Source organism: Leptosomus discolor, chromosome 1 (genome assembly GCF_034619465.1).
Source record: "Leptosomus discolor isolate bLepDis1 chromosome 1, bLepDis1.hap2, whole genome shotgun sequence".
NCBI lineage: Eukaryota > Metazoa > Chordata > Aves > Leptosomiformes > Leptosomidae > Leptosomus > Leptosomus discolor.
In genome coordinates, this window is record NC_141391.1 from 17169224 (window position 1) to 17186035 (window position 16812).

The 16812-nt window shown below is 37.6% G+C and overlaps 1 protein-coding gene across 1 annotated transcript in view; it reads left to right on the forward strand.

Annotated features, from left to right (window-relative positions):
* Window positions 1-323: 323 nt before the first annotated feature.
* AASDHPPT (aminoadipate-semialdehyde dehydrogenase-phosphopantetheinyl transferase) overlaps window positions 324-16812 on the forward strand; it is a 30918-nt gene continuing 14429 nt past the window's right edge. The window contains exons 1-2 of the mRNA XM_086481774.1: window positions 324-467; window positions 1559-1784. Coding sequence (XP_086337900.1) covers window positions 324-467; window positions 1559-1784 — 370 coding nt within the window. The remainder of the gene's footprint in view (window positions 468-1558; window positions 1785-16812) is intronic.

The following is a 16812-nucleotide window of genomic DNA, read 5'->3' on the forward strand; positions in this document are numbered from 1 at the left end:
CAGCAGATTGGCCCCTTCCGGTGTCATTCTCCCGCTTCTTGCACTCGGAATGGTTTGCTCGGCCGTCAATCTAGGTGAAAGCCCGCCCATCCTCCCGAGCGGGTTCCTTGCTGTCGAGGCCGCGGGTGTCGTTCAGCCGCAGGCACCGCCTTTCCCCTGATTAGTCGGTACCTGGCGCATTCCCCTGTCACTCACAGGGTCCTCTGATACCGGATTGGCCATCGTTCCGCTACAGTGGGTCCCTCCCCCCGCCCCGATAGGCGCACTCGCGGGTTGTGCCGGTCGGGTGGGGCGGTGCTGAGGCGGGGGCCGCGGGGAGCGCGATGGGCAGCGTGCGCTGGGCCTTCCCCTGCGCCGCCTGGCGCCCCGGCCGGCAGGAGTGGCTGCTGGCGGCGCGGCTGGTGCAGCCCGAGGAGAAGGACCGCATCGGCCAGTTTGTCTTTGCCCGCGATGCCAAAGCCGCCTTGGTACATGCTGGCGGGGGGGGGGGTCATGGTGGGGTCGGCTTCCTCAGGGCCGACGGCGTTCGTCCGCGGGCGGGACACAAAGGCCCGCGTTGCCCGGAGCCCTCCGTCTCGTTCGTCCCCGCTGCTGTGGGCGTCGCAGGCGGGGCCCTGCCCATCCGCGGGGCCGTGGTGGAGGTGCCGGGGGACTCCTCGGGTGCGGGCGGGGCCCGCTCCGCTGAGGAGCCCCCTCCGGCACCACTCGCGGCCATGGGAGCGGCCCTTTCCCGTGGGGACACAATTGTCTCTCTGCAAAGTCAGTAGTGCCCACATTTCTGACTTCTAGGAAAACACCTTGCAAGGGCATTTTGGGGAAGTAAATGCATTACAAAGTGTTGTCAGCTCTGCTTACACCTTCACTGAGGAGGAAAAAGGGCCGTTAGCAGTCTGCTGTTGTAGTTATTCTGAAAGACTTCACCGGTTTTACGTCGCGATGTCAAGTTAGGAGGCAAAATCAACGTTCTCTAAGAGACTATGCATAAAGACAGTGGTGTAATGTGTGAGAGAATAAAGCTTCTTTACATAATTCAGGTTTTAAATCTCCTGTAACAACGAGGTAGTAATACAGACTTCTGCTGATTAGTCTATAAGAAGTTACTCATCATTTTTAGCTGCTCGGTATTTAATTTAGTGCCTAAATAACTGAATGAATGTACTGAGAGGAAAGCTGTTGAGACAGTTTACTGTTCAGTGTGGTGTAAAAAAGTATTCGTCTGTGCAATAAAATATCCTAAGTAAGTAAGATAGAGAAGGAGCTATTTTATGTGCTTCTTCTAGGCTGGGACTGCTTTTTATCGGGTCTTGTGTTGTCTCTGTGCTAATAGTGATAGCAAATGTATACTATACTTGGGTCTGGTGAACTCTTTTGGTTAAATTTACTTGACACAGGCCTTTATAAAAGGGAGAAATCTAAACGATTTGGTTAAAATATACTTTTACTTTATATTAGATGTAATAAACCCACATTTTTTTAGGCAGGTAGTTTTCTAGTGACCACAGATATTTTGCACGTAGCATAACAGCTCTGTATGAATCACTTCCATTTTATTTCGTAGGCTGGTCGACTGCTGATGCGAAAGTTAATCGCAGAAAAGTTGTGCGTACCTTGGAATGAAATACACTTGCAAAGGACATCAAAAGGAAAACCTTTCCTGGCAAATAACGTATTCAGTATTGATTCAAATTACAACTTCAACATCTCTCATCAAGGAGATTATGCAGTTCTTGCGGCTGAGCCTGAGCTTCAAGTTGGCATTGACATTATGAAGACTGATTTACCAGGTAATGCATTATGGTGAGATTCTGTAGTGTTTAAGTGCTGAACATTTTAATGTTTCCAAAGAACCAACCTGTGTCCTAGAAATTCAGTGTAATTAGAAGACAGTGTACGAACATATTGTGTATTTGCCTTTTTTATTGTTAAATGCACTCCTCGTTGTTTTTTCTGTTATGCCAGATATGGATATATTTCCAGTTTAGAAAAGCAGAACCCTGGAAAAATAAGGTCATGAATCCTGCTATGATCTCAGCAGGACCAGCATCTGCAGATATTTTAATTATGGGTTTGCTCCTTGTTAGGTAGAAGCAGGGACAGCTTTTCAACTAGAGACAGAGGGATCCATCCCCATGAGAATTTTATACACTGTGAGTGTTACTCCCTCGTCCCAGAAGCGTGGAAATTATTTGTGTCAGCACTAGGCCCAGTACTGCAGCAAACTAGCTTTGGAGATTCACTGTGAGTATGCAGTAATCCTCAGTGAGAGGGGATCATGAAGAGGGATCATTTGAGCTGCCCCTGGTAAAAGACTGAACTTCACAAACTTTAGTTGTTGACCTGTTTATTTGTATGAAATGTTGTGCTAACCTGACTGTATTAGTGAACTTCAGGACCCAAATTATAAATTAGAATTGTAGCAAAGTGTATTTTTAAATACATTTAGTTCACAAATGTTCACCGATGTGTGACTGGGTTAAAGAAGAAACATACTAGAATTTGCAATTTACTGGAGTTTTAGTTTCTGAGAATCTTCTTCAAATGTTTAACCAGATACAACAGCAATAGCTGTGTTCTTAGAAAATCTCTTTTCACAATCTTCCATTTGCCCAGCATTTTGTGCTGCAAAATAATTTGTGTAGTAAGGTAAAGATTCAAATAAACCCTGGTTGGATAACTTTCTCTCTGATCACTTTACACCTTTTTAATCATTATTGCAAGTGTACGTTTTTTGGATTGGCGTGTTTAACTAAGATGCACAGAAACATTACTGTAATCCAAAGTGAAGCTCTTCTCTGTGACTCGCTTCCACCTACTGTAGACCCTCACTCTAGAGATGGTGGTCAGCATGTGAGGCCACACTGTAGCCCGCGGAGGACCTCACGCCAGAGCAGCTGTGTATTTCGTGACAGGAACTGTGGCCCGTGGGCAATGCTGTGCTGGAACAGGTCTACCCCTGAAGGGACTGCAGTAATGCAGGGCTCAAATGCCAGATTAAGCTCGAGGCTGGTGCTTTTATCATAACTCTCCCAGGCAAAACAAAACGAAGTGATGTCCTGGCTGTGTCTCCTCCCAGTGTCTTTCACACCCGCAGCCTATTTGCTGGGGGGCCAGAGTGACAGAGAAGGCCTTGACGCTGTGCAGACGTGTCTGATGTTAGTGTGGTGTCAACGCTGCTTTAGGCATAGACCTAAAACACAGTGCTGTATAGGCTGCTGCGAAAAAATTATCACCCAGACCCGGTACTCTTGGAAACACTTTGGCTGGACTTGCCATGGGCCTTACCGCAAGGCTCCCTAATTACTCATTTTATGAAGCTTTCCTGTTTCAGCAGGTAAACAGTGGAAATCCAAACGTTCAAATGTTGCCAATATCCAGCTGAGAAGTGTTATGAAATGTGTTAAACTCTCCTTCTGAAAATAGGAAACAATTGTGAAGAGTAGAGGCTGAATTTTACGTTTAGGTTTAGAAACCTCTATTTATATTCCAGACCTCTGTTTTGGAAAACAATACATTCGGCTTTGTAAGGGAATGCATTGTTAGTTCTTTTCCAGTTAATAGAAAAAAAAAATATTTTACCTTCAATATTATCTGGCTTTATTAAAAAAAAAAAAAAAAAAAGTCATCTCTACTGCTTCCTTTCTCTTGTATTTTTTTCTTATTCACTACTCCTTTCTCGTTTCTCTCATGTTAAATCGCTGAAACAGTGGATAACTCAATGTCCATTGATCTGTTGCTCATTCTCCATGCTGCGTCAGAACAAATCAAGGTTCTTTCACCTTGTGTTTGAGTGTATTCTTCATTCAGTGTCCCTGGTCACAGCTGTTATAAGAGGTGTAGAATCAAAGTTAGACTGTCAGTATATATTGTCGCTTACTCTTAGTTATGTCGTCTTTAGCAGGCTAAATTTAGGAAAAAATTATCTAGAGTTCATCCTATTGATGATGTTTCAGGTGCTATTCTGCTTCTGTCATGTAGCTTTTTGATTGCCTGTCCTAGGGTTTCCAAATAACAACATGAAGCTGAAGTTCAAAGGAGGATTTGGTATCAAGGAAAGTGTTTAATCTCAGCAGAAATGTAGGAAAAGCAGATAAACCTAAAGTGTTTAATCTCAGCAGAAATGTAGGAAAAGCAGTTAAACCTAACTCAATTTTTAGTTAATTAAAAAGAGGGTTTAGATACAACATTCGGTTCTTAACTGTTTTCTCCAGTAGCAAGAGAGGCTCTTGCCAACGTGTCCTAGAATTGTTGATGGCTGCAGTCATGACCTCTCACCATAAAACAAACGTTGCCACATCCCCGTGGGCAGCTGCACTGAGCATCTGGGTGGATTTAATTTGTGAATATGAGCAGTGAGACTGAGCATCACTTTGAGATCTGATAGAAACAGGCTTCAGGGTTTTTACCCGTAGAGATGAAGATGGTGGTTATCTGGAGATGTTCATGATTCCAAAGACTAAATGATGGAATTAAGTTGGTGCTTTTGTTACACAGTGATACTGAAAAACTGTGTATCCAGATGAACAAACTGAAACAGGCTAGTGACAGATGCAGCCTGCTTGGATTCCTGAGCATGGGTCCTTTATCTATGGCTACTTCATCCACCTCTCCCTCTTTCATCAGAGGTCTAGGTGTATATTAACAGAAAAGGGGCTGTTAGGGCAAGTCACTGTATCCACAATCTGAATTCATGGTGGCAAGCTTCACAGTGTATGCAGAGTACAACAAAATGCATCGTTACAAAATTTCTGGCTTTCCTTTCCAATATCTGAAGTTCCAGCTGGTGTAGTCTGTCCTGAAGTAATTTAGCTGTCAACAGCTTGTATGCATCTTTTCTGTCTTTTGATAAGGAAAGACAGGAACTTCAATTCTTGTCATTATGTCTAAGAAATAACTGTCGTAAGTGTGTCAGCATCTGGTCATGCAGTAGTTTTCCACGTTATGTAAATTTACATAAATATTTGTGAATTAAATTAAAAAATACTAGGTTCAAAATTTTAAAGAGGTTTTGTTTTATGGTCATATGTCTTCCTTTTTGGAATTATACTTTGTATTTTTGGAAAAGAAATATGATGGTAATGAAAACTTTGTAATGGTATGTAGGAAAGCGAGCCAGCAAATAAGCAATATTAAGGATGGAATTTTAATTTACAGTCTCTGTAATATGAACTAAAGATAGCAGTCTTTTCACCTAAAATTATTCTGAGAAAGTTTTTTGTCTTGGTAGAATTACTTGGAACTCTTTTTACTGCTGTGCTATGAATATATGGCTTTGACTTTACCAGTACTGTTTTATCTGATAATTCCACTGCGTGGTGCTCTTGCTCTGCAGTTGCCAAGTACGTTATCTTCTGAGAGTGAATCCACTATAAATCTTTTCCTCTGGAATAGCTACAAGGACAAAGAGTTCTCTATGTACAAAGTACGTTACAGTGGATTTGGTTGGTTTGTTGTTTTTTGGGTGGTTTTTTTTTTTTTTTCAAATGCTTGTTTAAATACAAAGTACTTCATCTTTTGATGTTATCCAACAGAATCTTGATTGAAGTCTCCAATATCCTAGTTCTTATATTCCTTTATTGTTCAACCATTGAACAAAATATATAGTGCAAATATGCAGGAGAGTATCATGCAGCTGAAAGTTTTGAGAAATATGCTATTAAGTTGTGTGCTAGCGTGTAACAAGGAGACCTGCTGCACATAAACATTTGGTGTCGCTTCTTTATCTGTGCTATCTATTTCTTGTTTTACTTATGAGCAATAAGAAGCCACCTCTTTCCATATTACTTTTGCTGCATTATAAAAATCTGAAAAAATGAAACTGCTGCAAGACAGCGTTCTTTGGAGGTGAAGGCAGGCCACAGAAGAAGCTAGTCTTAGCAGTAGAAACAGTTCTACAAAAGTTCCACAGGTATACAGCGGTTTATCACCTTTTTTCCTCTGTTCAGATATTGAATTAAGTAATATACTGGTGGTAGAAAAGGAAAATGGCCTTTTTAGGTGTTGTCTGTTGTTGTCTTTTTGTTATCTAGCAAGTTATTGTTGTAGATTTAAATGAGGCTTTCAATTTACTTGTTTTTGAAGAATTACCAAGATCAATGATTTTTTTTTCTTCTCTTTAGATCAGTTTAAGATGAACTCTTGAATCATTTGGGAAAATGCACATTGTACTGTAAATTTGTTAATGGAAGTAATTGTGGACATTATTTGGCAAGAGAGGTAATGCATATGAAATGATTTTAACCCTTTCACAAAAGAAATGAGAAGGATTCTCACAGAACTAGTAACTCCTGTGGAAAAACTCAGCTTGTGGTAATATATTTGATTTTTAACTTATGGACAAGAAATTTTACAAGTGTCAACTTGGTTTAAGTGGTGTGTGGGACGTTGATTTACCAGTCACTGAAACTCTGTAAAGTAGAACATTTTCAGAGGCTTAGGAAATAATTATAGCTTAATAAAGATTGCTTTGAGCATTTTAAAAAAGTTTAGATCTTAGGTTCAAGACCTTTCCTGCTCTGCAAGTGAATTTCTTTTCAGTAATGCAATTTTTTAGCTTAAATGGAATTATGATGGTAAATAAATTAACAGTTCATTCCTGGTCTTTCCTGATCAGCCTACAATCTTTCTTACCTGTTGCATTACAGTTATGTTGATGTGGACATCTCCAATCTCAAGGTAATTCCAGAATTAATATTTGACATGCAATAAAATTAGCTTTTCTCATTAATCTTTAGGTTTTATGCTAAGTTTCCTTATTAAAAAACACAAAAGGGTAAATTTTCTGCATGTGAATTTTACAGAAAATTAATTTGATCTAAAAATACTTCCTGAAATACTTTTTTAAAAAAGTAGGCTATTATGTGCAAACACCTGATTGTTTGAAACAGTTTTTCTCTGAGGCAAAGAAATATAAACCAGAACTTAGCTCATTTTTCTCTTTTTATTCTCATTATTTCATCACTGAGGTGAAATAATACAAGAGATAATAGAAATCTTCAAATCAGAGCTCTGTCACACATGGATCAGAATATCTCAGTCCCACACAAAGAGACTGAATACTGTACTTCAGTCTAGCTAGTGCCTCGAGGAAGGCGCTCTCTCTCCAGCCAGTTGTAAACTGTCGTTTCTTTTAGTAGTCATAAACTAACTTGAGGGTTAGGCACACCTACATCATAGTCAAGGTATTTGGCATGACTTTTATCTACTAGCCACGTTCAAGTTTTTGAACGTGTAATGCTTTTTTAATTGCTGCTTTTCAGCTTTTGCAATAAGAATTTCTTGACCTAGAAAGAAATACCAAAACAGATTGTTCTTTGGAGTGCTTCTGTCCTTGCGATGCCTTAACTTTACCTTAAGCAAAGTTTTAATTGTTTCTGTTTTTATTGTTGTATTCCAGTAAATCTCATAGCACCAATCAGCATCTAATCTTTTATTGCAAGAGATAATTGCCAAATTATTAGCTAATGGTACAGCTATGGGTATGAGGATTCACTGTTTGGGGTGACGAAATCAATGAAGGATTTAGGTTAAATGTTACATCTAGTTGATTAAGGAAGTTAGAATTTATAAATATGAAAACACTTCATTTTTAGATGTGAAGTAGTGTTAAAACAGTGAATACCCTTGTTGAACTAAAGAATCATAGTGGTCATGTGCCCTTACACTGAGTAAACAGGGAGGAATTTCTTTGTTCTTGTTCTGTTTGAAAATGGGAAGAAACAGCCATCTTAAACACACTCTTAAAGAATATATGTTATATAGCAGTTTCCTTATTGTGCTTTATTTAGTCACATTTCTAACACTGTTTTGACCTGGAATTGCATCATGTTTTTCAAAACACTTGCACATTCTGATTAGACAGCAGTGCTTGATAAACTGTGAAAGGAAAATTTAGTATTGAGATTGAATCTCCTCTTTGAGGGGAAATAGGCTTTTTTGAAAGAAACAATCTTAATCCTTTATGATTGTTTTTTAATAGGAAAACATAAAACCATTTGGCTTAAAATAGAAACTGATAGCAAAATGTAGAACAGTAAAAATGAACTTGTGGAGAATAGATACGTTTGAAATGTGGTGATAAATTAACAATTAAGAAAGCAAAATATCTTAAACCTGGAGCTTTTAGTAAAAATAAAAGGTGGAACAAAGAGAAACTATAAGATGGCTTGTCTGGTTTGGGTGGGTTGTTTGCTGAAATATCCTTCTGCATACTGAATTTACAATAATCACAATTTATCCCTTAATTGTTCTTTTGGGAAATTAAGTTATACATTCAAAATGTGAGACTAAAGAGAATTGATTTTTTTTTTTTTTTTTTTTTTTTTCACAGAACTAAAAATACTTCTCAGCCTGCATTAATGACAATTAGCTTTGGCTTTCCAAATTAAGGAAGTCTAGCAGAAAGATATGACAGGAGGGCCAAGGTTAAGTAATTATTATGTAGGTAGTAAGAATTTACTTTTTGAGGAATTTCTTGCTAACAGTGCCCATTTCCAATAGCTTCAGCTCTACAGATTCATGTATTTGTTGCAAGAGTTGGAAAATAGAAGCTGTCTTTATTGTGTGTTGTCAAAAGCTTATTTAGATGTTGCCTGTGCAAGAATTAAGTCTGGAGCTCTTACTAGTTTCAAGGTTGGGAGACAATGTTTTAGAGACAGATTTGCAGATTTTTGAACTGACTTATGAAATGGTAGAAACTTATCTTAAGTATTTAATGTCTCCCCTCAGTAACTGTAAAAAAAAATAGCCTGAGCTGGATTTCCCTGAGGTGTTTCCTTTCGAAGAGAAATTCTGATTTTTTTAACAAGACAAATACTTCTATATTTCTTCACTAAAGGTGACAGGTTGCTGTTGTCATGTTAGGTTTCCAGGAAGGTTTAGGACCAGGAGACTTTTGCTACTTCTATAAGTAGGTGTTTTCTTCCCTTACATCGGGTTGGTGCCATAAGTTGTAGGCGTTCATGGCTGTGTTATGTGCTGTGTTGCATTTTAATGGAAAATCCAGTCTTGTAGAGCATTAAAAATCATTAGTTGCCCTGTATAGTTCTTCTGTCTGTTCACCAGAGTTGTTGGGTTTTGTATTAAACATGTAGATCTTTTTCTCAGCAAAAAAACCTATAAAATACAATAAATAAAATAAAAACATAGCAAACACTTGGAGATAGTATCTACAAGAGTCGATACAACTGAAACATGGTGAATGGATCATTGAAGTTCATTAGTTTTTCAGTTGGGGGCCATGCTCTGCTTTTGCCACATTGCAATGCATTTATCTTCCTCTGGCATCTTTTCTTGTATAGCCTGTTGGCCGGGTAAAGGACAGCTCCTGCAGTGGCTGGTCTGGAGCTATGCAGAAGTTGTTTCATATGTTGATGGTGGGGAAGGATGCAGGGGGACAACAGGCTGCATGACTAGCTGCCTCTTCTCTGTGGGAAAAGCAAACAAAACATGCTGTGTTTTAGCTGTCAAACGGGCCAAACAGTCTTTCAGCTGCTGGCAAGCCAAATGAACGGCTTTACAAGGGGCTTTTTTTAAAGCATGTTCTTACATGGTTACTTGCACTGTTACATAGGAGACACTGATTCCCAAATTTAAAGCACTAATACTTCTTCTGTCATCTTGTAAGGTTTTTTTGACTTCATTTTCAAGGGGAAAAAGAGGAGAGGATGGTGTATGCTCAGAAGTGGGGATGTTTTCAGTGTGAAAATTGTAAGGGACATTTTTACTGCATCTGGCTGTGAGATTCGTGTTCTGGCAGTGTCCTGACTTCTGCCATTGCAAGGAACTCTGTTGTTCAGTAGCTTCATTCTGCAGTAGGATATTATGATGTGGAAGGACATGGTCCCAGAGTGTGTGTGTCTCGATATTGAGGACCAGTTCTACGCCAAAAACTGAATTTAGAAGAGAGATCTTTCATGAGACTCTCGGAGAAACCAGCTCAGTCTGAATTGGCTTGTGCTTTCTAAGGTGGCAGAGCTTCCAGGGCGGGCGGTGGGGAAATTGCATTAGTCAAATCAAGGATGTGTTAGGAAGACTGAGTCATATAGTCAAATTCATGTGGAAGATGAAGATGACTTAGGTACTGAGAATCGACTGGTTTCCCCCTCTTTTGTCCAATATAACATTTATATACCAAGTACCAGGCAGATCCCAGTGCAGTCCCAGTTTCTGCAGAGATACGAATACTCTCCCCGTAACCACATTTTCACTAAAGTACCAGCCCTTTGCTGCTGATGTTACCTTAATCCTTTTATGGTTCAGCAGCAACTGTTAACGATACCATGTGGATGTTGTTTCGCAGTATGCCTAGTTCAGTGCAAAGACAGCACTGGGTGTCATACCCCTTGTGCTGGAATTTCTATCTATGCATCTATCAGCAGCACTATCTATACATACATATATGTATAGATGCATGCATATATATATGCACATACCAGTATATATGTCTACATGTGTGTTTATGTGTGTATATATATACATATGTATGATTTTTTTATATACATATATATGAATATGTGTGTGCAGATATATATGTACACATACACGTTGTATATTGTCTAGTGTGAGAGTTAATCTGGTATCTCTTCACTGGGGGTATGAAGTGATCCAGTTTTGACATTGGGTGGCCATCCTCATAGCAATGGGTTTTTGCTTGTCTGTTTTCTGGGAACAGTAGATGGTACTAAGTGGTAGATTTTCTTTAAAATATTTATTTTTAAGCAAAAGATTAATTGTCAAAGGTTTCAGTCAATATAATCTTTCTGTATGTGTAGAAAGTCTGCCCTGTACATTGTTATAAAATGTAATAAAATGTTTGAGAGATCTGTTGTAGTGTAAGTCTATAGATAGCCAGACAGATATCTTACATGTGGGTGCTGTTGCGCTGGCAACATCTTGAGGTTTTTGTTGACTTTTTAAAGAGTAATAGAAGATGATGTAGATCCATTAAGATATGTTAAGTTCCTAAATCTGTTACCTTTAAAGAGATCTGAGCATGTTTGCCTTTTTTTAGACTTTTTTTACATCTGTAGTTGTGCCCTCACAACTTGCAACCATAATGGGTTTATAACAGAAAGTCTATTTTTATGTTTATTTAGATTTTGGGGGTTGTGTTAATTTTTAGTGTGATACATTGTAGCCTCATGAGTGTTGAAAGGAAGTAGAGTTACTGCTGTTCTGACAAAATGGAATGATTACTTCAACTGTTTGATACGTTCTGTAGTGGAAAACTGATTAAAATGCCGTTTTCATGGGGTGGTTTACCTTTTTGCTGAAATCTTGTGACTACTTAGAACTCTGCTAGCTGTGGTCATAAAACCTCTTGGGAAGAGCTTAAGCAAGTAAAAAGGTATAACTATTGACATAGACAAGTTAAGAAAGGGTTTCTTGTTTTATTACTGTTCATTGTCTTTTTTACTATTACTGTTTAGTTGTAAGTAAGTACGTTTCATAAAAATAATTTGGGGCTCCTGAGTCATCTTAGTGATTAATACTCTGTGTATTTTAAATACTTTTGTATTCTCTGTACAGAGGCAAGCTAAAACCATGTGGTTGCACCCAGGTACGATTAAGTCAGTAAGTTCTTCAGTGGCGAGTATATATTACAGTTGAATGTTTGGCATAGAAAGAACATGTAAAAGTATGCTGGAGTCTGAACAAAATTTGGGAGGATCTGGCGTTTTTTGTATTTGCAGGACAAATGAGGAAAAACATATCTCTGTTGCAGACCATACACTGCCCATCTGTGAATTGGGTCAGATATGCGGTATTCAGTTAATAGCTTGTGACTTTTCTTCAGATTTTTTTGTCTGAGACATACCTGTGTCAAAATTGCCATTTCTCCAGTACAGTTTGGGAGGTAGAGCTATCTAACCCATTATGATTCTTTACTTTCTTTTGTTTAACATTGACTGTCAGGGCAGCTTGCTTAAATATTCGTCACTGCTGTTAGACCCAATCACAGCAATACGATTGAAACCTTAGCAGTTTCTCTAATATTGCAGAGACTTAACAATCCTAACTGCAGAGAAAATATCAAACATTATCAAATTATGTCAGTCTCTTTATGACTTTTCCATTTTTACAATCTGGGAAATGTTGCATAATTCAAAGGAGGCAACCTTAGATTTTCTGACATTTTAAAGTTAATGCTGCTTCTCTGAGGAACACCAAGATAAAACTTATCATTAGTAGTTAAATGATGAGAATGGATGCTTAACGTGAATATATCACTGGGAGAATTGCAGGATACTGGCAGGAAGCAGGGAGGTCACAGAATGCAAATCCAATTTCCAATTCACACTAAAACTGTGTGAGCTAATAGATTTAAAAAACATGCTTTGTTAATTTTCTATCTGGTTCTTCTAAGCCATTTATCTAGCTAATTATTTGTCTTGTGTTGTCAGTTTCTAAACATCTGTACAAGGGTTAGTTGGTATTAATAAACAATTAGAACTTGGGCATCTGTTGCAAAGAAATGTTCTCTCTTTATCAGTTTACTTTGGTTTCCTTCAGAGATAGTAAAACCTGATCAAGTATGGCTTGTGTCCATAAGGACACCAAAAGGATTGTCAGCCCAGGAGTCCAGGACTCAAAACGTATTCATCCTATACAGTTGTTTAGTTTGCAGGATTTATAGCTAGCCCGTGTTTCACATCATTAAGTAGATTGATCTGTTTATACTTCAGTTGCTCATTTTGCTAGGTAGTACGTTTCACATTGTCACTTTGCCCGTTTGCCATTTGAAAGTAAATTGATATATATCGGTTAGATATTAGTTCTTGGTCACTGACCTGTTTCTTTCATGCAGTTTAAGGCAGTCAGGTGTCTGTTAGTATTCTGGGGTTTGTGTTTTTTGGTTTGGTTTTTCTTTCAGAAGATTAGTTGATCAATGAGCAGGAGGTAATAGCTTTTAGCTTTCAATTTCCATGGTTTGGATATAGACCACAATATAAGCTAGTTAGTTTGCATCTGACCAAAATGAGACTGTAAAACTGATAAAAAAATGAAGTCAGCAAGGTCAGTCATCTACTCTTCTTGCTGTTTTTGAGAAGTCATGTCATGGTTTTAATAACTTCAGGTACAATAGGACAGTTACTACCTTTGCTAAATGTATATTGTGTTACTAAAATTGACATATGATTGGCTTGATGTTTGTCACAGTGTAAACAAAACACCAGTGTGAACATCTCTGTGTTAGCCCTATGGGTACTAGTCTTCACCATTAATAGCTTCGTAATTTACATGGATCTTAATTCTGATTGTCTTTTGTCTTCCTACAGATGCAGCTTGCTTGGCTTTTTTTATCAGGTAGAAAAATGGGGAGAAATTACCCTGTATTTATCTAAAACATTTTCTCAAACAGGACTAGGGAATATTGTATGTTTTCTTATTCTTCACTCCCACATGTTTTTAAAATCAGTCTTTTATACCTGGTCTGAGGTTTTGGTGTTTTACAGGAAAAATGCAAAGCAGATTTTTAGCCTAGTCTTTACCAAAAAAAAATTAATAAAATACCCAGTTGTCATTGTAGTGGAAAAGACAGTATTATATATTTCAATGTAATTAGTTTGTACAAAAAATCTAAAATGTGCACACATATGCACACACATGAATGTGCACATTCATCTGTATATAGCATGTTTACTTTCAGGTTAGCATTGGACTCTCTTCCTATATCACTCACTAGTTCTTCTCCTCACTCTTCCTGAAATTTTCAGGGTATTGTGTCTTTTTAATGTAATGAAGAAACTTAACTGTTGGTTTAGATTTTTTTTTTAAATGCATAGAAGACCATTTTTGAAAGATTACTCAGATTATATTTTTAAGGATCTAATGTGCTTTAAAGTTTATTAGGGAATAATAGCTGTATATAGGTAAGAAATCTAGTGCCTTCACAGCTGTGCTAATTTTACATTTAATTTTTTCTGACAACTAGTCTGGTTTCAAATCTGCATTATGATGTGATAGGGGTGTGAAGCTTAGTTGTCTGTAGATTAAAGAAAAGTCAATTAAAATATATCTTGGTCTCAAGGATAAAACCTCTAGCTTCTCTTGTGAATATCAAATTAATTTAGACGCCAGCTGGAGGAACTGGTCAGAGATTTGCTAGATGCCTTTCCTCTGTTGGCTACTGTTCCCGAAGAAACAAGTTAATGACTCTTACGGGAAGGAGGCAGAGCTCTACATATTCTAGGGAAAAGGACTTAGGCAATCAGATACTGGGACAAATTGTTGTCAGTCAATTGGATATTATGAAAAGAAGTTGTAGTATGTTTTGGTTAAATTTTATTAGAGTTTTCTAGTTGACTCTCTTGCTTTTCAGCAAGATGATCCAAACAAAGATGTGAAACCAAAAACTGATTCAAATATTTAGAGGACGTCATGCTCTGTAACAAAAATTTTTCAATTTTTGAAATTGAGTAATTGAATTGAATAGTAGACTAGAGAAATGCTTTCAGAATATTAGGTGTTATGAACAAATACAAAAAGAAAGATTGCACAACAGTTTGTGAAAAAGTGAGAAAAGGAGTGACCTATAAAAACTTATACAAATGAAAATGTATTTTCAAATGAGACAGAAAGGGCAATGTAGTTCTGGTCAGTATTAAAAAGAATTAAAGTTTGTTTCCCAGTTTCTCTTGAAAAGAAGCAATGTAAATTTTGAACAATATATTAAGTGTAATCTAGGAAAGCAAGTGGCCTGGGCAAGTAAGTATCTGTACAAAGCACTGGAAATAGTTTTAAAATTTATATTGACAGGAATTAGCACATTCAAATTTAGATTTCCATAAGGTTTATAGTGAAGTTATTTGGCTGATGACTGAACAGATACGTGCATTTCTGAAAAGAATTATAGAATCATCACAGAATGATTTGGTTTGGAAGCGACCTTAATGGTCATCTAGTTCCAACCCCCCAGGGACACCTTCCACTAGACCACGTTGCTCAAAGCGCCATCCAGCCTGGCCTTGAACACTGCCAGGGAGGGGGCAGCCACAGCTTCCCTGGGCAACCTGTGCCAGTGTCTCACCACTCTCACAGTGAAGAATTTCTTGCTTGTATCTAATCTAAATCTCCCCTCTTTCAGTCTGAAACCGTTACCTGTCATGCTATCACTAGACTCCTTGATAAAGAGTCCCTGCCCACCTTTCCTGTAGGCCATAATAGGAAGCCTAATCATAAAAATGTTATTAATAAAGAAAAAGTGTCTTTATTAACATTTTTATGTTTAGGCTTCTATACTAAATAATCTTATTTTTAAGGTATTAATAGCGGGTAATTGTGAAAAGAGATACTGTTAGTTTTTTGACAGAATACTTACCGTAGTCAATACAACAAATTCCAAAGCAAGAAAACTGTCACAGTGAAGCTTATTTTCATTAATCCCCTTGACTCATGCAAGTTTGGTTTCATGATTAATTAAAAGATCTTATCCCTACCCTCTCACGCCATTCTCATGTTAATAACTTCTGTGCTATTGGCTGTTGTTCTGTCTGCTGAAATGTACTTTCTCAATTCCCTATAGAATCTAAATCAGCTTTTTTCTCATTTTTTTTTTTTAAACTTTTATCCAGTATTTTCATAGATCTGCTCCCATCATCATTTTTCTTTTCTTAAAGAAAACTAGGAAAAGGTAAGTGACTGTTCTTTCAAAGAGTTTTAATAGTTGATGGGGATATGTATATTTTTCCATTAATTGTAAGCCATCTGTGGAACAAGCTTCTTGTTTTTCTCTGTTTCCAACTCTGCTTATTTTTGAAATCTCATATGAAAACAAGTCTCATCTCTCTTACTTATTCCTAAAATCACAAAACGGAATTTATTCTATTTTAATAAGGAACCCTCACCTAGTCAGATGCTTGACCGATCAGATAAATATTGTGCAATTTTCTGATGCTCACCAATTTAAATGAGTAATTTACATACATAAATATTTTTTTTCTGGAGCACACGCATTGTGTGTTACTGGAATCCCACTTTGCCACTGAGGTGGACAAGATTACTGTTCATATATTGGATTTATTGGAATCAGAATCTAAATTCTGGTTCTTTAGAATCTGTAAAGATGACTTACAAGAAGGAATATTTGAAACGCAGTTTTGAGTGTTTCAGTTAAATTTTTCCACATAATTGTATCCCCAGGTAATTTTTTTGCCTCAACTTTTAAGTGGTTTTTTGAATAACCCTGAACACAGGGAAAGGAGTGCTGGATTGTGTACACAAGGGCTCAGTACTGTGTCAACACAGCTGCGTGGCATCTGCTCTGGAGCTTGGTAGCACGTGGACGTTTAGAAGCAGATACAGCAGATGTGCAGCTTTCTACAACCTGCATAGGCATATCTTAAAGGCATCTTTTTTCTTTACTGCTGTGAGTTAAATAAGGAACAGTAGTACAATTACGTAAATGTTAATGAGTGTCTGGCCTGTTCATTGAAAATGTAAAGACAGAATGTATTTCTGGAAGTATTTGTATTATATGTCTGTATTACAATAAACACATTTATTCCTTCAGAGAATCAGTTTTTGAAGTTTTTACTGTCATTTCATTTTTAGCATGTTTCTCCAGTTCATAGATCTCTGAGAGAATTTTCTTAGAATATGCTCTTAGAGCAATACTGAAGTTTGCATACATTAAGCATTTTAGAGCATTTATGTACCAGAATTCCACTTGTTTAAATACATACATGTACACTGCAGCCAAGTTTCTCTTAGAAAATTGGTGTCATCTTGTAGAGAAGAAACTACTGCACAGTGAAGTGCAGGTACTAAGTTCACATTTTTAGGTAGTTAACAGACATCTGAGGGTAAAGCCAA